At 32.4% G+C, this 26443-nt stretch overlaps 1 protein-coding gene across 4 annotated transcripts in view; it reads right to left on the bottom strand.

The window, feature by feature from the left end:
- Positions 1-2787: 2787 nt before the first annotated feature.
- Positions 2788-26443, bottom strand: part of LOC129803154 (uncharacterized) — a 28756-nt gene continuing 5100 nt past the window's right edge. Inside the window, exons 1-7 of one of the 4 annotated variants that reach the window (XM_055849512.1) lie at positions 24701-25135; positions 19769-19933; positions 10972-11117; positions 10639-10888; positions 10318-10574; positions 7195-7268; positions 2788-7125 (exon numbers count right to left, since the gene is read on the bottom strand). In XM_055849512.1, the coding sequence (XP_055705487.1) occupies positions 6927-7125; positions 7195-7268; positions 10318-10574; positions 10639-10888; positions 10972-11117; positions 19769-19933; positions 24701-24902 (1293 nt within the window). In that variant the 5' untranslated portion in view covers positions 24903-25135 and the 3' untranslated portion in view covers positions 2788-6926. Of the gene's footprint in view, positions 7126-7194; positions 7269-10317; positions 10575-10638; positions 10889-10971; positions 11118-19768; positions 19934-24700; positions 25136-26443 lie in introns of those variants that run through there. The other 3 variants (XM_055849513.1, XM_055849514.1, XM_055849515.1) reach the window with 3 other exon arrangements.

Below are 26443 nucleotides of genomic sequence, written 5' to 3' on the forward strand. Positions count from 1 at the left end.
CCTTTGAATTTCTTTTTTGGGACTTTTCATTTCTCTATCTCATTATCACAGCACTTTTTAAGATACAATTTTTTTTTTCAATTCAGTGTGTGTGTTAAATTTATTTTCTCTGTAATCTATGAACTATTTGCTTTTTCTTCTTCTATGAATAATTTTCTTTTTTTTATTTAATAATTTTTCTTGGGCAAGGGAAAAATACCTAAATTGTAAAATATTCTCATTTCCTTATCAATCACATTTTCTCTCATTTTCTACGCCAATTTTTAGGTAAGATATTATTTAAAATATTATTTATTCATTTGTTTTTTTTATAATGAATTTATTAATGGTATTTTTTTGGCAACTATTTTTTCGCAGATTTGATTTCAATTCAGTGCTCATGTTTTTTTATTGTCTAAAGCGTTTTATAATTTAAAGAGATTATCATTTGGTGAATATTAAATTTATAAATTTATACATCCTAATAATTTGAAAAAGTTTTTCTAACTAATTATACCTAAGAAGGCTTATGTACTTAGACATCTTCTTGCGATGAAGATTTGTGATCTAACTCAGAAATTTTTCCCCGGAGGATAATGAAGAAAAATTAAAAACGTCATAAAAGTCATGAATTTTATTAAAAAAAAAAAGTTTAGGGGAAGGCGGGGATGCTTGAGACAGGGGTAGGGGAAACTGGGGCTCTTTTAAATTGGGACACTTTAGGGAATTAGGGCTTTTTTCTTCTTTCTTTTAAATGGAATAGGACTTTACTATATAGCTTTACTTAATTTCGCTTGAGAAACAAGTTGTAAAGCTAAATTACATTTTTTATAATAAGTTCAGTTCCATTTAAAATTAAAGGTGCCCCAATCGGTTATTACATTATCGTACCGTACTACACTAAGAAAATATTTGGAAAGTTGAAACAACTCCGTCGCGGAGTTGAATTAACTCGAAGGATATCTATCGAATTGTTACTCTTTCTCGTTGCGGTAGCAAATTTTAGTATGTTAAAATTGAAAAACTTTACGTGCGAATTGAATTACTACCTCACTGAGAAAAAAGGGGTGCGATTAACTTTTTTTCCTCGTAACTTTAACACTTTTTAGGTGTAAAAATATATCAACATTTTTTAATGTTAATTTTACACTTCTTTAAGTCTAAAATTAACATGAAAAAGGGTAACTTTAACCCATAATACACCTAAAAAGCATAAGTTTACACCGATTTCGGATCAATAATGCAGGGTAAAATTAACATTTCCGGAATGTAATTTTAACTTTTTTGGATTTCTCTCAGTGAATGAAACGCTTCTGAGTTATCTATACACTGAGTCAGTGTATAGATCCGAAATCGGTGTAAATATTATGCTTTTTAGGTGTATTAGAGGTTAAAGTTACCCTTTTTCATGTCTTTCTACCCTTAAAAAGGTGTAAAATTAACATTAAAAAATGTTGATATATTTTTACACCTAAAAATTGTTAAAGTTATGAAGAAAAAAAGTTAATCGCACCCTCGTTTTTTTCTCAGTGTATCTGTGCTTTTTAAATATTTATAGTGACGCGAATATTTCCACTGAATCATTTATTTTCTATTGCAAGCCCTCCAAATAGTTGACTGTAAATTAATTTTCAATTTCACAAATATAATCTTGAGCATAGAAACAAAATAAATTTTTACACTGTTCATTTAAGTAAAATAACTTATACCTTCTTAAATGAAAAATTTAAACTGCAAAATATATGTCTCAAACTACCCCTATTGTGTCTCAATCTGCCCCGCAGAAAATTTTCCAATGGCAAAGTATCATTTTAAAGATTTTCTATTATCTGGGAAAAATAATTTATTTTGCGGATCATCTAAAACTGTTTTTATAAAGTCAATACTTAAGTCAGTACCACAGACCACATAAAATTCTTTTACAGTTTTCTTATTCTTTGGAATATAATCCTAAATTTATACAACGAAAAACCTCTCAAACATAACCGCTCTTCCCTATTTGTGTTAAGACAGTTAAGACGCAGATTATCAGTAATCCAGGAAGATCTTTTAAGTTAATTAGCCTCCTCTATGTCTAATTTTTAGAAGAAATATTCCGTAATTCACCTATAGAGTCATTTACTTCAAATTGCATTTTGAACGTGTTCAATTTAATTAATCTGAAAACAGGTACAAATCGGTCTAAAGATAGATGACAGGACTTTTTATATTTATTCAATCTAACAAATTAATACATAATAATTACGTCACAACAAAACTGATATTCTTTTACATTTTTGTCACTAATAATTTCAAAACATGAATATGAGAGTATGGGGAAGATTCACGTTGGGGCACTTTTGAAATTCGGATTTTTCACCTATTTTTAAATAAAGTTGAGCCTTATCGAGATATAATTTAGCTGCACAAACAAATTGAGAAGCTAAATTACATCATGATATGGCTCAATTCTATTTAAAAATAGGAGAAAAATCCCAATTTCAAAGGTGCTCCATTTCTCCCTATCTATGATTTTAGAGTTTCATTATTTTTAGGAAAATAATACTAAAATCTAGAAATTGTAAGAAACCTTTTGTTAAAATATGACAAAACGTTTATTTTATTTTTTTCACGACCTTCTCGAAGATCTGAACGGGTCATAATCACAACATTCTCAAGATATCTTGTAAACAATCACGTATAAATCTTGTAAAATCAGTAGTTTTAATGGAAATGTTGTAAGATGTTCAAGTGACTCGGTCGGCACAGTGCTTCATGTGAAATTTTATCGTTTTCAACAAGATATCTTGTTAGAAACGAATTCACCAATTTCTTTTTCATTTTTGCGTATATCTCTCCAAACAGTTTTAAAATATTTTATTTATCTATTAGGTGAAAAAAAAATAATTACGATTTTCATGCTTTTTGTTAATATATAGGAATTATATGCCGATTATTTTTCTATTTAGGATACCAAGATTTTACAAGACTTTTACGACTTACTTATTTTTACAAGGTTCCCCCACTATTGATTTTCATACAGCTCAATTAACTACGTAAAACTGCCCATCCTCCCCTATTGATATTCTAACCTGAATTATGAGAGCTGAAGTAAGTGACAATATTGTGCTATGACTGAATATCGTCTTCAGCATTATGCAAGTTCTGCCCAAAAATCGCCGTGACATGGTAATCGGTTTTATAGGATGTAATTTTATTAAATATTCTGCATGATGGTAAAAATATAGTTTTACTACAAAAAATATAGCGATTGAAGTTGTTTAAATAATACCGGATTATTAAAAAAAAATCAGAAAAGTACCATAAATCGAAAATACCAAATAAGCGATATTTTCACAGCTCATGAAGCAAGTTTAATTTTGCGTATTTAATAGTTTGAAAAAAAAATAAACAATAATATGCATCAGCCGGTCGTAAAATATTGAAAACCAATGAATTGAACTACGCCATAAGAACGGCTTTGGCATAGCTTTTCAATATACAACTAGTTCTTTTTGCAATGATTTTAATTTATTTAGGAAATTTCATAAATTTTTAAACATTTAACATATAAAATATTTTATTTGAAATATTTTTCAAAAAAATCTTTTGTTTTTGCTTACTTGCGAAATTAAGAATAAAAAGGCACTAAAACTAATGCGTAAGCCATAATTCTGCTCAAAAAATTAAATTAGAACGGTGGCAATGACATTGGCACATTAAAATTTTATCGTGATTTAAATTAATTGGCGCTGGTGAGCTTACAAATGTAAAATGTCTTTTAATAATTTAATATTTAGATTTTCATCTACTTCTTGATAAAAAGGTAGACTTGACCCACGAAAATAAGGCTTAAATTGAGTTACAGAATTAATGCGAAAAATTAATGCGGGATTAATTAATGTGGGGCAGTACTAAACATGGGGTAGTTTTAAACATTGAGCTTTTCTTAATTAGGTATTGAGATTAGAGGACAAGACCTATGTGAATTCATAGATGAGGGATCCTTGTCCACTGGAAAAATGGTCAACATAACTCCAAGTAATGTAGACGGAATAATCAGTGTTTATAGGTATCCTATGTTTACTACTCCGACTGCTCCCCCAGTATATTTTAAATATGCTTTATTTCAATTGAAGCCTATTTCTGCAGATCAAATATACTCGAATAATCGATCAAATCCAAAATAAATATTAGGGTAAGGTGCCAAATTTCGGCATAGTTGCAAATAAGCACCGAAGTCCTAAGTTTGAAATGCAATATTTTGAATTCAAATTGATATTACTTGTTCCTTCCTTTTCAGGACAGTTTTGTGGAACCTTAAAAACTAGTTTATCATCTTTGTTTTCTTTAAATCACTTCCTAAAATATTGAAAAATTAATAAAAATGTGGACATTGCTTTGGGTAGTATTCCGGCCACTTTGAGTGAAATTCCGGCCACCTTTTTTCTGACCACCTTTTGTGACGCTACGGGTAGAAAATTTAAAAACGTCAAACGGAACGAGTTTAATATTTAGTTTAATACGTTTATATGACCCACAAGCCCTGAAATCTTCCGTGTAGTTTGTCCTAAAGACCTGAAGAGTAGCATCTCAAATTAACGCGCAGATTCCTGTAGCAATTTGCCCTTCCTGAACTCTTCCAAGGCCTTTTCCACAGAATCTTTTTCATAGAAGCTATGGTTTTTTCTATGAACATTGTAGAACTCAGAAATTGAAAAAAAAAACATAAAATGAATAAGAAATTTAGGAAAGCAAAAGATGTTGCCGGAATAGGCAACACTCCCTCACCGGAGAGACGCTCACAAAGTATCTACTTTTTTACACGAAATACAGGATCCAGCTGGGAAATTTTACCCGAAATTTAAAGATTGGTTCACTATTAACACAGAAACAATCTTTAATGAAAACTAATTAATTTTCATGAAAAACACCGAAAGAAAACCTTCTGCACTTCACCACAAATTACAAGATTGCTAGAAACACAATCGATCTGTCACATTTTTTGTAAGACTCTTTCTACACTGAGTTTTTACAACACAATTTAAATTCAAATTATACCTAAAATTTAACGATCTTTATGTTACTACATCCTAAAGTGAATAAATATTTAAAAGCAAAATGAATTCATTGACTATTAGAAGATTACATACATAATTTTAATTAATTTATTTGCTTGGCCGAAATTACACTCAAAGTGGCCGAAATTTGGCACACTTACCCTAAGTGACTCAAAACACATTTTGGACGCTCATTACCAACGACTGATGTGAATAACATTAAAATTTTAATGTGCAAGTGTGATAATATAGGATAATAAAAAATTTTTATCCAGACATTTGCCTGAGATAATTATCTAAACCAATTGCATATTTTTTCCTGCCTGCTGAAAAATGGCTCAGAATGAGTTGTGCCTCTCTAAATTCGGATAAGCAAGGTACCTATTACACCAAAGATTTATGTGTTACCTCTTTTTTAAAACTAATTTCCAAAGTCAACAGATAAAATTGCTTTGGGAAGCAAATTTTCCAGCTATTTGAGACGAGTTTGCATTAATGGGTGCTTAAATGTCCGATAAAATTGGAGTACGTCCAAACGGTTAGACGGTCTCTAGTTGTAAAGTTCCTGAAGCAAAATAGTTGTCTTAAGAATTTGACAAGTCTTGATACACCTTTAAAAGACTTTTAATGAGAACTTTGTGTTGAAATTCCTGTAGTAGGCTTTCTCTTTATTGGGCTCAGTAACGGAATCTAGAACACTATAAGCAGATTATAAGAATTTTGGTTCTATAACGCCTTACTTAGAGAAATCTACAAGACAATATAAGGAAAAATTTGTCTCTTGGGTATATGGCTTAAATTTACTATGATTCTGGTGAAAATTTTGTCTTATTTGGATACTAAGGGTAGCCTATCCATTACACTTAAAAAAAATCGAGACCTTCGGAAACAGGACCAAACCTCTAGTTTGAAGTCCATGTTACGAACCGGTAATAATTAATCGATAATGAATGTATATTAATTTTTACTCCAAGTATTTTTTCCAGGCTATTTTGGGCAGATTTATGAAATACTCGAATTCGCGAGTACGATGTTTAAAAAAAAAAGATAAATAATAAAAGTATTGTGAAACCAATTGGCATTAATAACGTCAAACATGGCCTAAACGTTTTCAATACTAGTTCTTCATATCAGGAAAACTTCTTGAGCTTCAATAACTCTGTAATTATTGGTAGAAAGATACAATTTTAATAATGTTTTCAGATAAAAGACACGTTACAAAAATATTTATAGTGACATGTCATTAATTCTATGAGAGAGAGAGAGAACTTCATCAAACGTTTTTTTTTTATTTATCTACCGTGAAACGAACATTATGTGGTTTATAAATCACAGGAAAAATTCACAATTTGTGGTTTTCATTTGGGATTACACTAATCGAAAGAATGATAATCTCTTTCGCTTTTTTTTTACTTTAACCATTAAAAAAAAGGATCTTGTCAGATTTGTTTTTTTTTTTAATTCTAGATGTGGCGTTAAGGCAAAAAACTTTCTACTTATTCTTTTTTTTTATTTTTCGTTAAAAGTGCACTCTCTATTCAATAGCTATAATTATAAAAATTTTCCATGCCATTTATTTTGGGGCTGTGGAACGTGTACAAAAGTAGAAATTGCATTAATGTAAGATTCAAGAATATCACGAAGAAAAAACTGCTTGATATCTCTGTGGTCCTATATTAGAAATATATATATTTTTTTATTTTACGATTTGAAAGTTTCGTGTGTGAAGTTGTTTTTGAGATATGTTTAATGGGTACCATCTGGGTGACCCTTGTTATTTCTACTTAGGAAAAATACGTTGTTTTTTTTTCTTGAATTTATCACCTGCAAATTTGGTGATAAAACTAAAAAAAAAAGTCGTCATTTGTGAACACTTTGCGTCAAGAAATGGGCATTACTTGCCCCAATCTAGAATGCTTGAATTGGACGATAGAGTCCTGTGTAGCCACAGAGACGAGCCCTCAGGGCGGGAATTAGGAACGCTGCAGCCGATATGTCCTTCAGCAGGTCAGCACATTCGCACACGAGCAAATACATCTTATCACCTTTCGAGGAAGTGCTCTTGTGCAGAGCTATTCGCCTCAAGCCAGCCGTCTTTGGCAAATATCTGAGTATACAAAAATATTCCATTGAATTTTCCCTGCATGATACAAATTGGATTATCTATCTGTCTTACCTGTAGAGCATTCGTGCACCCGTCCAATAAAGCCAATTCCTCTCAAAACGTTCACCGTCGTCTCCTTCAAACACCTGCAATTTGATATGACTTCAATTGATGGAAATCCCAATTAAATTTGTTTATTTAAGAAGACTTCTATCTCAAAATCATATGTAAGCCAAATTGAGTTCTATGAAAATTCGATTATTATGAGTTGATTGAAGTATTCTTTTAGTTTGTAAATAGATCTAATTCTTCTATTATTAGTTGAAATTCTTTACAATATTTTTTTCAAAAATACTGAATATCCAGCTTCAATTCACTTAAATCGTTTTTGATAAATTTAGAATTATACTATTAGATCCAAGGTTGAATCATGATACAAAATAACTTATAAAACAGATTAGATTCTTAACGGTTTATATGCGTCACGAAGATTTAAAAACCAAACATTCCCTTGAAATTTTTTAACCTAATAAAAATTTATTTAAATCAAACTCTCTTAGCATCTCTGAAATTTTTGTATTTCGTATTCTGTATTTTCGTCGGAACTCGTATTTGATCGAAAGTTTTTTTTTTAAATGTTTGTTCCTTTTTTAGGTTATTTTTGTGAAAAATTGGTAATTCACTAAAATTCCTTATTCTTTAGAAATTTGATAATCTCGTGGCCGAAATTGAACCTCAAATCTTGAATTTGTGATAGCATAAATTTATACGAAGAGTACGCTACTTAATAATTTATTAATCTACAATTTATTCATTAAAGCGATTTCGTACATTTTTCATTCTACCTCTATAAATTAACCTAAAGAGGTCAATATCTGGTACAGGGTATAATAGCCTAAAATAGAACCTGTTCCAGGTGGGAATTGTTTTATTAAAAATAATTATTAATATTTATTGATTTCCGATTTATCTGTAACACTATGAATCAGGAAATTGTGACATTACATAGATAATATTATATAAACAAAAATATACTACTGTGTTTATTAATAAAACAATTTGTATTACCATTTGGACTTGTGAAAAATTGCGAATTGGAGCAGGTTATAAAGTATTAGGCCTTTTACCTTAGACCACGTAATTTTCACTTTAAAAACTTGGACTTATGAATAATTTAAAATTGAGGTTACCGTGAATTACTGGTAAAGCATTAGCTTTTAAAGGATATAAAATTTCAATCATTGAAATAAAATATTTAAAGTTAGGAGGATTTTTCGGTTTTGCACATACTCTAGCTTCGAACACGTCATATTTTTCGAATCTTTCAATGAATCTGACGTAGATATTTCAATATTATTTTAGTATAGTCTTAAGTCACACATTTCCCAATAAAAGAGATGGGAAAGCATCCTAGCTTAGCGGAATGCTCGAACTCACGAGATAGCGCTCACAGTGAGTTATAGTTCTACGCATGATCTCTTCCTGTTTATTGGTTTACCAGAGATCAAATTGATTGATAAATCACAAAAGTATTTGAAAAAAAATCGGTCCAATATTACCATATATTATATTATTTCCAATATTAGGGTAAGTGTACCAAATTCTGGCCAGCTTGCAGTTCCGACCACATTTTTTGTTCCTCAAATTTCCGTGAATTTTTAGTTTTTGCATACTCTAGAGATAATACAATGCAAAAAATAACAAAAATGTAGCTTCGACAAACGAGATGACGTGAAAAATATATTGGAAGAATTCCCGAAGGGCAAGGAACTATGAGAATGAAGGTGGCCGAAATAGGCCACCAAAACTATGTCTACATTTTTATTCATTTTAAAATGTATCAAAAAGAATTTTAGAGAATATAAAGACGACAAACTGTCTACAATGTTCCAAGCAACACTCCTTAAGAAGAAGTAATGAAAAAAAAAATTGTATGAAAAATATTACATTTCAAATTTGAGACTGGCGCTTGCACGCAATTATGCCAAAATTTGGCACACTTACCCTATATTTACAAATCCAAATCTAACCAAATCAGTTAAAAAATGAGTCCTCCAAAGTGGTTGATCTTTGACCTTCAATAATTCAAAATGGAGAATTTTCCGGTAATTCACATGTTTGGACGAAATGTTCGCCTGGATTACCTCTAAAACACATCCGAAAATCATTGAAAAAGCTCGGGCCAATTTTGAGAAAAACCGAAAAAACATGGTTTTCGAGGTATTGAAGGGAGGTGAAGGGGGAAGAAAAAACGTCTGGAGATATTGTATTTTTTATTGGGGGTCATCGAAGACCGGAAGTTGATATCTCTTACCGTCTAAGCTCTAACGGTGACAAGTTGAAAAAAAAGACGATTCACTGAGTGTGACCAGTAAAATTAGGCTAGAAAGAGATTCATTAAAGGAATATGGGAAAAACACGAAGTGTTCGAAGTCAGAGTATGTGCGAAACCTTCCCTTTACATGTGAAATCATTCATTTACTAATTCAAATTCTAACTAAAATGTCTCTTAAACTGGCTGATTTATTTCTGCTTCTATCGAGTTACTTTCTTTTGAAGAACTAAAATTAAAAATTTCACCCTTTCCCGGCAGCAATTCGATTTTCTAATATAAATTACGTAAAAATAAAATATCCAAAATCGTCCGGCTTTCTTTTAATGTAGTAAAGCGATTGTACCTAATGGATTAAAAGTATCACATCACGTTAACATTATTGTCAGCAGTGAATTTTTATGAAAGACTTTTATGAATATATTTTATAAAAGTTTTGGCGCAATCTGTTTCCCATCTTAGAACTTATCAATCTAATATTTTCCAAACTTAATAAATTTTGAAAAAGACTTTGACCAGTGGAAAAGACGATCATCAAAACGATTTTCTCTAAAAAAGATTTGTTTGTAATTTTTCTGAACATCACTGAAAATGTATAAGAGTTCAACTTGTGGCACATATAAATTTTAAATGATGCTCAATTGTAGGAAGAATATTGAAACAAAGAAATAATTTGAGGAAAACATTTTGCTGCCAAATATCTTACCGCTTGAGAAAATTTTATTATTATACATATGCATGCATTGCAGTTTTTTACTACCGAGCATGTTTTAAATTTATAACAAGAGAAAGACCATCTCATGGGAAACGTGAATGATACTCAAGAATATTTAAAAGACCATCATCATACTCCGTATTCTTACCTTGTAGACACTTATAATGTATCCTGTTGAGGGTGTTTGGGATTTCCTTAAAGCTCCTATTTCATTGGTAGTCAGCACAAGTGGTGGCCGACATATCGATGCCACTTCGCTGTAAAGGTCTAACGTGTGGGCAGCTGTATATCTCAAATTCTTCGGTTCAAATTTGCACAAGGATGAACTTCTTACGCCCGAATAGAAATTCGATGGATCCGTAACTGTTGTGTTGATCACGTAGTATGCAATAAAAGGGAATTCAGCTGGAATTGCAAAAAGTATCTTTATATTCTTGAACTTCTTAAGCCTCATATTGGAGGTTCTTACCATTCTTCTCCATGTTAGCCAGCAGCATTCCTCCAACTGCTGAGTTAGACTGTTGCACCTCAGATACAAGTTCTGCCGCTACAGAACGTTGCTTGAGCAGAGGATGCGACAGTGGTGACTCCAGAAGGGGATCAATTGGCTCCAAGGGGCTCATTAAATGTGCCAAGATACATAATTTAGGATCTGACACCTCCAACACACTTAGTGGCCCTGAAGATTGTTTCTCGCTCGATTCACTGGGCACGGGAAGCTGGCCAGAAAAATATAAAAATTTGTTGGCCATTAGATCAACAATCCGTGAAATTTATTGCTATAACACGAAAGAAAACTTACGGGAATTCCGTCTGGGAGGAATCTATTGAGTGACTGCATAGGGATTATGAAGCAATCTCTGTCAAGGGTGGCCAGAGATATTGGCTCCGTTCGTACACCATTGTGAGCCACTGTTCCGCAGTTATTTGCTGCATTTCCAAAAGTCACTGCAAATGAAAGAAACACACTCTCAAATGCTTTATATATTTCATGTTTCAGGATTCTTTTTTAAAGATTTTTGCAAGGAATTTCTCTCTTGATTTTTACTGAATTTTTAGAGCCTTTTTGGAATTTAAGTAATTAGAAACTGATTTATTTGATGCAATCTTACAGGATACGTACAACTACTTATGTTTTTTCCAACATGTTTTCTGTAGTTTTACAAACTCAAATGTTTTTTATAGTTTCATTTTATTTAATTTGAATAAAAATGTTCAAAAGAATGTTCTTTGTATATTGCCTGTGATATATTCTTTTCTGCGTGTCCACTCTTTAATTTCACAACCTCCCAACTTACAATGACAATACAGAGAAGAAGGATGAAGTAAGCTTCAAGTGGAAGGCAGAGACATCTACTAGATTTAAATTCAACTCTCCACTTAACCGTTACAACACCCTTTCCCCCTAAAATGAAAAAAAGGACTACTTTCTATTTCGAGAAATGAATAACAAAACAATATACATAAAATTTACAGAATGATTTAAAAACTTCAAATAGCTATTTCAAGCTCATGACTTTTAGATGGACTTCAAATCTTAAACTAAAGATTTAGACGATCTGGAGCTTTAATATTTCTCTGTGATCGTCTCAATGGTAGAGCAGCAGGTAATGCTGGGAAAACCACAGGTTGCTCAGCTTGATTCTCTTCACCAACATTGTCCTCCAAGGCATCTTCGAACTCTTCCTCCTCATCGGAATCCACTTTAGATTCCTCTACTTCACTGGTCAAATGATCATTCATATTTAAATTCCAATATTCTTCTTCTGATACTTCGGGGCAATCTTTACCTACTTCCTCTCCTACTTTTCTCAATTGGTCCACATGCCTTCGCCACAATTTTCCATTATCTAACCTTACATCGTAATGCAATTTACCCAACTTTTCCTGAATCGTTCCAAACTTCCACTTTACCTCCCCTTCTTTATAGTTTCGCGCAGCTACCCTATCATTAACCTTAAAACTGCGATGAGTTTTCTCATCTACCTGTTTTGTTGACTCTTTCTTATCATCGTGTGGAATGATCAAATCTAGTCGCGACCTAATTTGTCTCTGAAAAAGCCTCATACTAGGTGATTCACCCGTTGTACTGTGCTGAGTCCTTCTATAATTCAAAAGTATAGAATAAAGGGACTGCTCCATATCTGACTTGTTTATATTCCGCAATGCAAGCAATTTCTCTTTGACCGTTCGCACATATCGTTCTGCTTGGCCATTTGTCGCAGGATGGTATGGAGCCCCCATTTTATGATCAATTCCATTATTGATACAAAATGTTTTAAACTCATGACTTGTAAACTGGCGACCGTGATCTGTTACTAATTCTTCCGGTAACCCATGCACTGAGAATATTTTTCGGAGTTCTTTAATTGTAGTTGTAGATGTAATATCGCTTACAACGGCTACCTCAGGCCATTTTGAATACGCATCTACAACAATCAACAACCATTTGCCATGTATTGGACCCGCATAATCCGCATGAATCCTCTGAAATGGTCGATTCGTCTCTTCCCAAATATGGGTACTTATTTTAATAGGATTCGGACGATTTTCCTGACATGCGGTGCAATTTAAAACCTCTTTTTCGATATCACTGTCTATATTTGGCCACCAGCAATATCCCCTTGCCATCGCTTTCATTTTTGAAATACCCAAGTGCCCTTCATGTAATTCAGAAAGAATCACATTCCTCAAAGACCCAGGTACATATACCCTTAGCCCTCTCACTAAACAATCTTGCTTCAATGAAAATTCTTCTTGTGGAATACCAAATCTATCCTGTTTTTTAACTGTTTTTCCTGACCTTAACCCTGCTATTAATTCTCTCACATCCGAATCTTTCTGTAGCTCGTCCTGAATCTGTTTTACAGTAACTGGCAAAACACTGATCAAATTTATTTGCGTTATTTCTGGATCATCAGTCTCAAATTCAGAGGTCTCTGGTAATGGCAGCCTAGACAGTCCATCAGCATTTCCATGTGATTGTGTCTTCCTATGTTCCAAAGTAAAGTCGAATCCTTTCAAAAAAGCAGAATAATGTTGCATTCTCAATGCCGTATACTGAGGAATGCCCTTTTCTGGATTCATTATTTGAGATAATGGTTTGTTGTCTGTAATCAATATGAAATGTCGTCCATACAAATAGGAATAAAATTTCTTGATCCCAAAAATTATGGCGTAAGCTTCTTTATCAATCTGTGTATATCTCCTTTGGGTCTCTGTTAAAGTTTGCGACGCATAAAACAGTGGTTTTTCCGACCCATCTTCGTATCGATGCCCCAAACATGCCCCTACGCCCACCGGACTAGCGTCCACTGCCAGTACCAGACTCTGATTCGGATCATAATGAGCCAGAAATTGATCACTACCCATTTCCTTTTTTATCATCAAAAAAGCTTCTTCACAAGCCTTATCCCATTTAAAAGGAACGTCATTTTTTACCAGATTGTTAATTGGGTACAGTTTGGTGCTCAATTGGGGGAAAAACCTACCGTAATAATTTACGAACCCTGTATAAGCCCTTACTTCGTCGATATTACGGGGCCTCGGCATCTTCTCCAGTGCTTCAATCTTTCGGGGATCTTTGTGAATTCCGTCCTTATCTATGACGTATCCACAGTAGTTAATTTTCTGCGCGAAAAATTCGCATTTATCGAAATTTACCCTCAAATTTTTTTCATTCAATCTCCTTAGTACCTCTTTAAGTCTCATCATGTGCTCCCTGTCATTTGCCCCCGTTATTCTTATATCATCAAGAAAAACTTTAACGCCTGGAATATCATGTAATAAGGCCTCCATTACCCTCTGCCAAATAGCCACAGCAGACGCAACTCCATACATAAGTCGCGTAGGTTTGTACAAGCCTTTATGTGTATTCAAAGTAAGAATCTCTCTGTCTTCTTCGCGCATTTCGAGCTGCATGTAGGCTTGAGACAAATCTAATTTTGAAAATTTATCACCTCCTGCCATGTCCTGAAAAAGTTCTTCTACCGTTGGAAGAGGATGTTTATCAACTATCAAGTTTGGATTAACAGTCACGCTGTAATCTCCGCAGATTCGTACACTCCCGGAAACTTTTGGTATAGCAACAATAGGTGTTGCCCACCTACTCTGATTAACTTTAACGTAAGCTCCTTCTTTAACTAGTTTATCGATTTCTCTCTCAACGGCTTCCTTTTTAGCAATGGGCATTGGACGCGGCTTCAAAAATACTGGATTTGCATCGTCTTTCAATTTGAGTTCCGCTTGAACTCCTACTATCTTTCCCAAAGACTTATCAAAAACGTTCTTAAATTCTTCTTTTAATTCTTCAATCTGAATTTTATGACCCTCGGTATCATGAATCTCTTTGATCTTATTTAATGACATAATCTGATTCCAATTTAACCAATGAAGTTTCCGAGACCACTCTCTTCCCAACAAAGGCACCTTGGAAGGACCCATCGATACATAAAGATTCAATCCTTGCAGGCTACGGCCCCCAATTTCTGCTGTTACCCTGAGAAAACCAATGATATCTATCTTGCTACCATTGTAGCTTGCAAATTTCCTTTCGGTAGGAAATATTTCAAGATTTGGGAAAAATCTATCTCTGTCATCAACCGTAATGACCGAAATAGGGGACCCGCTGTCCACCTCGAAAGTCATGGCTTTGCCTTCCAACTTGACATTTAGCAAAATTTTTTCTGAATTCTTACACTCATAGTATAGTAAATCTTCAACTTTATTTATCTGAACTTTATCTTTTCCCTTCCCTTTATCATTACCCCTTGACGACTTGTTCTGATGGCAAACCGAAGCGAGATGGCCAATCTTGTTGCAGTTGAAGCACGTTTTCTCTTTATGAACACATGTATTTGCCAAGTGAGTACTTACTCCACATCTGAAGCACTTCAACGTCTTTGTACCTTCCTGGTGTTCACGTGGAGTCTTCTCAGTTGAGTCATTCAACTTCAGAACTTCTTCTTTCTTTCCGGACAGCAATTCTTCACCTTTCTGGGATGCCTCCATGGCTTTGGCTATATCCAGCGCAGTCTCCAATGTCAAATCTCGTTTCTCCAAAAGCCTCTTTTGGATGGACTTGTTCTTAAGTCCAGCCACGAACTGATTCCTTAGAGCTTTTACCAGATAGTTGCAAGTTGCACATCCAAAATTGCAGTAAGTTGCCATTTTCCGTAGGGCCGCCAAGTATTCATCACAAGTTTCACCCTCCCGTTGTTCTCTCTTCTGGAACTCGTAGATTTCGACAATCTCATTTGGCACAGGGTTGAAACACTCTTTCAGTTGAGCAACAATTTGCTCGTATGTCAAATCTCTCGGTACTTGCGGCGTAATTCTATCGCACAGCTTCTCAAAGTTCTCCTGTCCCATGTAATGCAGGATCATGCTTCTCTTTTTGGCACCGTCCGTGATGCCGAAGCAAGAAAAAGTCTCCTCCAGTCTCATTACCCATCGATCCCAGGAGCTTTTGTTCTTCTCAAAAGCATCGATATTTGTGGGTAATGTAATAGGATTCACTGTTATTTGTGTCTCCATTTGACGTCTGGAAGTTGAATCAACACTTTGGGAAGCTGATGCGTCTTGTGGGTTCGACATTTTATCCGTCGCCACTGATATATTCTTTTCTGCGTGTCCACTCTTTAATTTCACAACCTCCCAACTTACAATGACAATACAGAGAAGAAGGATGAAGTAAGCTTCAAGTGGAAGGCAGAGACATCTACTAGATTTAAATTCAACTCTCCACTTAACCGTTACAACAGCCTGTCTTACTTACAGATCTTATTTTTGTTTGTTTTCAACAGCCGTGTAAAATAGTGGAAGATTGAAGAATAGAGTGAGGTTTGCAATTTTTTCGCATATTTCTAAAATAAATTGGGCTTTTACGTACTGTAATTTAGCATTACAAACTATTATGGATCTAAATGAAATATTAGTAGGGTAAATGTCCTAATTCAAAACCATTTCCAGAAGCTGACAGAAGATTCAACACATTAAGTTCATATTTTTTCTGAAGAGAATTACATAAATTTGCTCCTTGACTCTTCTAGAATGTTACTGTTTAGTGAAATTTTTTTAGATATATTTTGAAAACTTCTTAAATACAAGAAAAATACACAAGTGTAAAATGCTTCTATTGGAAATATCTTAATTCAAATGGAAACAAGGGAAAGTTTCTAATTGGAGACAAACAGTGTAAGTGAAACCGCGATGAAAAGCTTCCAAAACCTTGTTTAGTTGCTCATGAGTGTAGGATTTGTTCTTATTCCTGGTCTTTTCTCCTTTCCCATATAATGGCCTCTACACACTATGAGAAATTTCTTTAAAAAAATGCCTTTTTAAGAAAATTTCCCCTATCCTTGTACGCAGAAACGTCAGAATTTTTTAAAAAAGGCAATTTTTGACGAAAATTGTTTCTAGTGTGTAAACACCATAAAACAATAAGAAAATCAAGACACTTCATGAAAACCCTTTTTGTTCACGAAATCGGTAATTATTTCATTTGAAAACTTCACGTACCGTTAACAATAAAGATTAGCACTTAATTTGACTAAAATTAGCCAGAAATATGACATAAATGTTGAACAAAACGAATAAATAACAGTCACCTCATTGTGTTTTTCATTGGAAAACATGGTCGATCTATGAAAAATTCGACGATGAAAGGGTACACTTTTAATTTTTCTGAGAAATTAATAAATTAAAATTTGTGAATATGAATGGATTTTCGCTTTATTTGGAGCAAAATTAACTAAATAATGAAACTGTGGTATACGAAATATATAAATAAAATAATTTAGTACTATATTTATCGTGAAAACAATAACGTTTCCATTTGGAGTAGCGAAAAATTTCCAGTTGGAGCAGGTTTTGAATTAGCTTAATTTACCCTAAAATTCAATTTATTTTAGAAATATGAGAATTCCCTATTTTTTAATTATTTTGCAAAAATATTGAATAAATAATACTTTAAGAATGAAGACAATTCTTATTATGGCCTCTACACACTAGAGAAATTTATGTCCATATTGAAGCAAATTCCCTACGCTTGTGTAGAAAAAACTCTTCAATCTAGACATAATTTGCTCAAAATTTGTCAAAATTCAAAATTCAATATTTTCCAAAAGAAAAGAGATAGAGGCTTCAAGTTTTTACCACAGATAGCCTTCATGAACCTTCCAAAATGAATAGATTTTTTAAGGATTTGAACAAAGAAAATAAAAAAAAATTGAAACTATAGGGCCCAATTTTTGGAATATTTTTTCTGCAGAAAAAAAATCCGAGGATTACAAATATCAATAAAGAACGCTTCGCACACACTTTTGCTATAAACACTTCATATTTTCCCATATTTTTATTGAAGATTATCTTTTTGTTCGGGAAATTTGTGACTTAATGCTAAAATGTTAAATTAAAATGCATTGCCATAAGGTCAGATTCATTAAAGAAATATGGGAAAAATTGAATTATTTTAACTCAGAGTGAGTGCGAAGTCTGAAAACCTTCCCCTACTAAATAATTTAACTAAAGCAGATGTTTTCGTTAAGATAGAGTCTTCGACGACAAGCAGAGGAATAAAATTTCAATAAAAAAAATCAATGTGATATTTTTTGCATTTACATGAAGAAAATGTTACAAATAATCCCATATCTGATAAAATTTACCTCAACGGTTTTGATAATCTTCACATTTCGATTTTTAGAAAATGACTCGGAGAGCATTTCTTTCGAGATAGAGAAAAGAAGTCTTTCGAAAAGCTGCAGGGGAAAGCCCTGCTACCTTTGGACGACTCAAGCTTCAAAGAATTCTTATTTTTTTCAATGTATTTTAAAATAATTTGGCCCGCATTATATTTATTTTAATTGCTAGTCCAGTGCCTTAAATTTCCAGAAAAGTACCATGAGTCAAATCCATTAAGAACTTAGAAAAAAAATGAGATGTCCGAAGCTTGAGTCGTTCGAAGATAGCGCGCTTTCCCCTATAGCGATTACTTCCTATAAAATAAATGTTTATTATAATCCACAACGCACAATAACTTTTGTTTTGTAAACATATTTTTGACATGTCAATGAGAATGAGTGAGATCTAGATCTAGTGATCTCGCTCATCCTCATGGGAAATTTTGAAAACTTTAAAATTTTACAGTTAATTAAATTTTTTATTAAATCCTGAATTCCTGAAAAAATGAAACTCTTCTAAACAAATCACTTTCAATGATTAATAAAACAAACAAAGTTCCAAAATCCAAAATATGTAGATACGACAAAAGACGACGCATATGACGATAGGGAACTGTGTTTAACCTCGGACAACTTCCACATATTTAAGCATCAATGCTATGAGTTTCCAGCTTATTATTTTTAATAGAAATTGAAATTTTATGTTATAAGGGAAGCTGGTGCACCACCAAACACGGGGTACTACCAAACACTAATTTTTAGTTCTTAACTACTTGGACTATATCGACCATTTATTCAGTGGACAAGCATCCCTATAATGCCTATAAATTTCTATAAGTCTTGTCCTCTTAAGTCGAATATCTGATTAAAAAATCGCTCTGTTTGGTGCTACCCTGTTTTTGGTGGTGCCCCAGTTTCCTCTACTTCCTTTTTTTTTTTAGAAGTGTTGATTGAAACCTTGGAGAGTTTAGCATCTTTTGCTTTCCTTTGTGTTCAATATCGTACACGATTTTTTCGCAATTTTTTTTGCTCTTCGGGAACTCTCACGATTTTTGAGATTCTTTTGAAATGAAGAATCTCTAGAAAAAAACTAAAAAATTATGGAATTTTGAGAAACATAAGAACTGCTCCTTATTTCCAGCTGTCCGAAATTTGAAACAGTTCCCCTCCCCTAATACGTTCAAGTATTTTTTAAATAAATTTTAAATATAACGTGTCAATTTCTTGTCATCTTCCTTCAATTTTTAATATTCATAATATTCATTATTTGATTTTTTATATTGATGATAAATTCATTTAAAGGTGTTGGCACACAATAGTTTTACAAAATTTTGTGGATTACTATCATGACTCAGAGTTCAGCAAACTTGAATGAGATACTTCCTTTGAATTTGAGTAAAACAATTATATAACTTAAAGTTATGCCATTCTGACCAACGCGTTGATCACAGAAATGTTCCAATGTTTTGCCAAAAATCTTTGCATAATTTCCTAATGTTTTTACAATACATTTAAAAAATGCCCAAAGTATTTTCAGAATACAGTCTTCTGTGTAATATAATCTGTTTATCACGTCTGATTGCTTCAAAAGTAAATGTTTTCATAAATAATTTTCAAATTTATACCAGAGAGAATTTCCATGACAAAATTTCTTCTTGGGGAGAAAATGTGTTTTCATATATTTTAAGATATTCCTAATCGCTTAAGTAAATTGCAACAAATTGTTCAAAGCGTGTAGTATATTATGTACAAGTGAAGCATTTTATAAGTTGGAAGATTAGAAAAGTAAAAAAAAACATATGCACCACTTGCTGGTTTTTGGCGCGAAAAAAAGCCAAAATTGCGATCAGCTAGAATTAAAAGAAATGAAGAAGCTAAAAAGAAGCAGCAGTGATAGAAGATAGTCAGATGTGGTCAAACCTTGCCGGAGTATGGTCGGTGTGGGTACTTCGTAGCGCCTGGAGGAGCCCCATTTGAGCAGGGACACTGACGGTCGACGATCGACAAGTGGCTGGGGTGCATCTACTTCATAAATGGAGGAGAGCGCAGAGGGGGCACCACCCGAAAGAGGACCACATCGTGGCTCTGAAATATTTCACAAATAACCAAAACCGGAAGCAATGCACAGAGACACTCAGATTCGCGCCATTTCTCATTCTTAGTGGTGCAAATATTGAAGGTGATCTCCCTCGCTCACCCATTTCTAACTCACACGAGATCTTCTACTAAGACGTTCACGATCACGACAAATATTAATGATCTTGATGAAAATACTTCAATACTTCTTGTTTCATTTTACGACACGAATGCGTCACTATATCATAAAATTAGTGCACTGATTCTCTTTTAATCTTTACTGATATTTTATATTATTATATATTTTTTATATTTAGTTCAGGGATGTGCATTTTATTACTCTTATTATTATTATTATTATCATTACTAAACAGTACTGTTTAATTTCTTAGAAACATAGAATAATATTTTATCTATGGAACATTCCATTTCTAAATTTTCAACTACCGTTGTATAGAACCTTAATCTCTTTCAAAGATTCAAAGTTGATTGGCAATTTAGGTCAAGATGCAAATATAAAACTCATTAGTTATTGGTTGAACATTGTTGCACTGCATTTTCTAAAAGAAATTACCAACAGAGAAACTTTCAATAGCTTAAAAACCATACGTTTTCTCCGATATTTACAGTATCATTAGTTTTAACTTTCATCTTGGCACATATTAATAAGACGTTTACCAAAATTTCCTTACGTTCCTTACATTATGATATGAGCCTACAATAATCCTTTCAATGCTGAGATAAGGTGGAGTAAACAATTTTTGGCTACTTTGAGATTGTAACAAAAATAAGAGGGTTGATAAAACCTATTCAAACTTATTCCAAAACTTATTCAACCGTAAATTTTGATATTTCACAAAATGTAATAAGTTATTACTGATGATTATATTAGAGTACAGAAAATAATAAGTACTCATATTGCAGTTCTTTGAACTCTTAAATTGTCTTCAATTGGCAACTTTCTTTAAGGTGGCTAAAAAGATTCACTTCAATAAAGTAAACTCAAAAAGGTAATATAGCGTCAAAATTAGGGATTATCTGTTCTGAATCAATAAATTACTCTTCATATAGCTAAGTTAAAGGCCTTAAGAGACATTTAAAGCCTTAGGGGAGACTGGGGCAAAAAGTCACAAAACGGATATTTTTTTTACAAGCTGCTCGAGCGCTTCAAAAATTTCTAATTAGCGCAGTTTTATAGGAAATTACCGCTCTACAACTTTGTGAAAGTAATTTTCCTCTATTTTGTAAGGAAATACGTTTATCGAGCCGATTTCTAAAAGGTAATTTTGTGAAAATTCTCAAAAATGCTGGTGCAAATAGTACCAGACATGGGGTATTGTCATATTTTGATTCGCTTCATTACGGGCTTCCGTAAATTTGAAAAAATACCTAGAGGACATATTTCCATAGAAAATTTATTCATCTACAGCTTTGTAAAACAGCGTTTTCTCTGCGAGAAAAGTGAGAAAACGAGAAAAGCGCTTTTCAAGCTATTTTAGAAAAAAAAACACAAAAGACTGCAAATCGTTTGAGCAATACAAACAACAACCGGCGAGACATGGTAATGACGTTTCTTTTCTGGAAAGGATTTCTGGAGAAAAGAACCTTTGTGAAATTCTAAAATAGATAGCGGATTCGTATTCAAAGAATCCAAATTATTTAGAAAATATTCACCAGTGCATCAATTTTGGAAAATAAGTAGGTAATAATTGTTATCTTCTGCAAGGAAAATATTTCAAAAATAGGGCTAAATATTTTAATATTTTTTATTTTATAAATTCCTTGTTCGAATTTTAAGAAACTTACGACATTAAAGAAGATCTATGGAGGCTATCTATAGAAAAAAATTGAACCGCTATCTTTTTTACCTTGAAAGATATTGAATTTTGAATTTTCCGATTTGTGACTTTTTGCCCCAGTCTCCCCTATCAATTTAAAAACGATTGTATTACACAAAAAGTGTTTCTTCCAATGTTTCTTCTAATGTTATGTTCTCCTCAAAATAGTCAGAATAAATAATTTTTTCTTTGATAATTGATGATCTACTCGTCTTTTTTGGGAATATGAGCACACTAGAAGGAAACATCCCTTTTGAGCTTTTGAGCTATTTTAGAATTCTAAAAAATAGTTTTTATTAATCTTAAGTAAAGTAGAGTGACATCTAAATCTACGATAAATTGTAATGATCCACATATTTTAACCTTGCAAGATTAAAAATGTTTCCTTCTAAGAAATTTTTTTTTCAATTTTTGCACCGTTTGTTCTAGTTATTCAATATTTTCAAATGCTTCTAATCGATTTTAATTAAATTTTTGAAATCAATTAAGTACAATATTATTTTCATTTTATAGTTCTTTAGGAAGAGAATTACGTATGGAACCTTTTCAATCTAAATTTAGATAGATATGCTTTTTTGTGATTATTCCGGAAGTATTATGGTCAAGTGATACAATTTCGACATAGTGTTACAAGTTGGACAATTCGCCGGTACAAGTTGGACATGGTTTTTTTTTTTTCTTGATAAATACAGTACTAAATTTGTTTTTAAGCACAAGGAACCAAATTATAAAACTAAAGCATTAAAAATATACAAATAAAAATGAAGTACTAAATTTATCAAGAAAAAAAGCCCTGTCCAACTTGTATCATGGTCCAACTTGTACCACATTACCCTATGCACAAAAATGTTGAAAGATAATTACTCAGTTTTTTTGATCAGAAATACTTTATAATTATAAAACTCTTTGGGGACCTAAACTAAACCTTTGAAAAACGTAAAATTGAACATCATACGGTTCGGGAAGAGTTAAAGGATTAAGAGGTCTTCGCTAACAGTATATATTATCATTTCCGTAAAAATAATACGAATTTTATTGAGTTCAAGACGATGGGTAATAAATAATAAATAGATACTTTAAAATTAATTATCTTTATCAAAAAATACGAATTCATTTTTAAAGGTTAGAGAATTACGGTTTAAAGATTTATCTCCAATTTTGAGAGGAAAATCTTTAATCTTTAATTTAAATCATTGTATCAATTTTTAAATGCCTAATTGTTCTCTTCACTAAAAGTCTCTAACTTTGAATTTTAAAGTTTCTTAAAGTCTCTATAATATTTAAAGGTTGAAATCTCAGCTGAGATGGCTGAGATAGGAATATCAGGGGTGACATGATAACTTCTTTTCGATAGTATCGATTGTCGATTCTGAAAATTTTAAATGATAGTTACACTTTTTAAGGGTATTACAAGTCTTTATCAACAGTCACATTCTTATAAGAATGATACAATAAATGATCTAATAATGTTTAAAAATCTTATTCCTTCAATCTATCGGATACAGATTTATCGATACTATCGATTCGATAGTATCAAAAATTCATCATTCCACCCCGGACTTCTTTGAATTGTTTTTTTTTATTTTTAACTTTGTTAGGATGACCCTTAAATTTAAAAAAAAATGGAAATCTTTAATTTTGACACTAAATTACTTCACTGAGAAAAAAAGAGAGTGCGATTAACTTTTTTTCCTCGTAACCTTAACACTTTTTAGGTGTAAAAATATATCAACATTTTTTAATGTTAATTTTACACATTTTTAAGTGTAAAATTAACGTGAAAAAGGGTAACTTTAACCCATAATACACCTAAAAAGCATAATATTTACACCGATTTCGGATCAATAATGCAGGGTAAAATTAACTTTTCCGGAGTGTTATTTTAACTTTTTCGGATTTCTCTCAGTGTTCAATGTTTAACCCTTGTTTATCTCAAAATTGAGGGAACGTCCTCAAATTTAACCTCAAAAATTTAATTTCTCAACAATTCAGACAGAAATCGTCGAAATCGTCTTCACATATTTTTAATTGTAAAATATATTTGAATTAATATTTCTATTACGAAAAATTAAGAAAGATAAAGTTGGTGTTATTCTATTAAGAATTTGTTATAAATAGACCTTTAAATATTGTTAAAATCTTGTATGTCTGCATTTTGTCTACACTGCGGTTTGTAGATAAATATAATGAAACTCTTATGTTTTTTATTTCCCATTCGAAACAAAAATATTTCTCGGTTATTAATGGCTTTGCTCAAAAGATTTATGAAAAAATGTGCTATTTTGGATGTCGATCAATTTTAGAAAATTTAAAAATACTTGCTAAATGCATCAAGTTTTTTTTTGTAATTTTCAATTTAGCTTAATTTTAAATCTTTAAATTCAAACCATTTTTTTAATTGATTATCAGCATTTTTATCGATTTAAATACTCTCTTTATATCAAAAGCCATCGAACTTAAAACCACTAGCACATCCCTGACAATCACAAAATCACAGTGAAACATTTAATTCAATAATTTTAAAACAATATGGTAAAAGACTTGCAAAGAAGAGTGATTTTTGCTGCTGGTTGCAAGCTGAAGCTTTAAAATGGTCAAAGACAGAGTACAAAAAAGTGCACAATTTGTAAAGAAAAAAAAGACAAAGACTAAAAAAAAGTTCACAGAAAAGCATTTCCAAATTTCTACATAAAGTGTAAGATTTTTTATTTTACATATATAATATAAAAAAAATTAGAAATTAGAATAGAATTGTGTGACATTTACACGCATTTTGTGGCTTTAGCTTACAGCTAGCGCTCATTTTTGGGGTTCTCTACTACACTTCAATGGGAGTCTTTTAGCACGAAACACATTTCGCGACAAAAAATTTTTGATGGACAAATTCAGCCAAAATAAATTATATTTTCTTTTCCGAAGATGGAATGTTGATGAGTACCTTCTGTGTCAGCATATGCTGAGCGCGTTGGTGAAAAAAATAAATGGGTTCGATAGTGAACCTCATCTTGCATTGAACCACTCAATTCTCGAGTTCTCTTCACTTGATTCCGATTGCCACTCTTCGAATGCTTCAGTCCCCCAACTACGGACTTTCCACCTCCTCCGCCCTCACGAAAGTTCTTCCTGAACATCAAATTCATTCTGTCTGATTTCCAAGAAAATTCTATATGAAAGAAAAAAAATCCACTTCGCGATCTCTAAACACGCAATTCCGTCTTCACTAAGATTCAATTAGCAACTGAAGAGGCTCTCCAATCAAATATGTTCCAAGTATTAAATATGAAATATATATCGCAATATTTTGCTCCCCCATTGGCTCCCATCCATGGGCTATTTTAAGGTGCCCCCCGATTCTTTTTTTCCTCATCCGAAAACAACGCGCGACATCTTCGTTCACCGATCTTCTGTTTGCACAGCTAAAATTAGCCATCTTCTCTTACTATTAATAGCTTATTATTTAAATTTACAATATTGGTTTTTGAAGTGGTACTTCAGCTTCTCATCGATACACCTTGATCAGCCAAAGATCACAGACACGCGCCTCAAACTCAATGAGATTGAATTCAATCACTGCCAAAAAAACTATACCTACTTTTTATGTCTTATACTACTAATCTGATCAATAAAACTGTTAGTAATTAATAATTTCAGAAAATAAATAGGGGAGAGTACTCTCCCTTCGAACGTTCATGCCTTCGAATAATGTGAATTTCTCTTACTTGTCCTAAGAGATTTCCACATGATTGTCACATAATTATCAATAATTGATAATAAGCTAACTAATATTTAAAAGAAATGTTTAAGGTTCTTAGGAAAACTTAAAGAAAATTCACATTATTCAAAGGCATGAACGTTCGAAGGGAGAGTACTTTCCTGTACTCAAGTTTTCCAAGTTTCAAGAATAAACAAATTATAAAATAATCTGGATAATCTGTAATCTTTTAGCTCAAGAAATTGTTAGCTTTTTTATTTTTACAAATATAGGGGAAACTGGGGCATCACCAAACAGTAATTTTTATTTCTAAACTACTTGGACTATCTCGACCATTCCTTCAGTGGACATGCATCACTATAGTGCCTATAAACTCCTATCGGTCTTATCCTCTGATATCCAATATCCGATTAAAAAATCGCAGTGTTTGGCGGTACCCCGTGTTTGATGGTGCCCCAGTTTCCCCTAGTCATTCCGAGAGAGATGGATTGGGTGGGAGAGATGAATCACTTCGTCTCCTGTTCACATGGAGTTACGTGGGTAACGAAGACTGAAAATCAGCATATACTTCTCTTTAATTTTTTCAGAATTATAAAAAAAATCAATTATCTTTTAAGCACATAAAAGTGCAACACTTGAACTATATTTTCCTAAATTGTTTTTTCAAAAATTTTAAATATTCAAACCTTGGAATCTTATTTTTTTGATATCTTTAAAAAAAACTCACTCTTTAGTGCAGAAGGTTACTCAGAGCAGTCTCCTGAAGTCAATAAATCAAATATTTTCTGTTATCAGACGAATTAAATTCGAATTTGATCGAGGATTTTTTTGTTTCCTTGTTCGTAACTGATTTTACAAGAGAGAAAATGCTGTAAAACATTCAGAAAATGCTTTGTAAAAAAATCATTTCATTTTTAAAAAAATCCTTCGTTTAAGTACGAGTTTAATTTTTTTTTTTTGACTTCACTA

The sequence above is a fragment of the Phlebotomus papatasi genome, chromosome 2 (genome assembly GCF_024763615.1).
Source record: "Phlebotomus papatasi isolate M1 chromosome 2, Ppap_2.1, whole genome shotgun sequence".
NCBI classification, from domain to species: Eukaryota; Metazoa; Arthropoda; class Insecta; order Diptera; family Psychodidae; genus Phlebotomus; species Phlebotomus papatasi.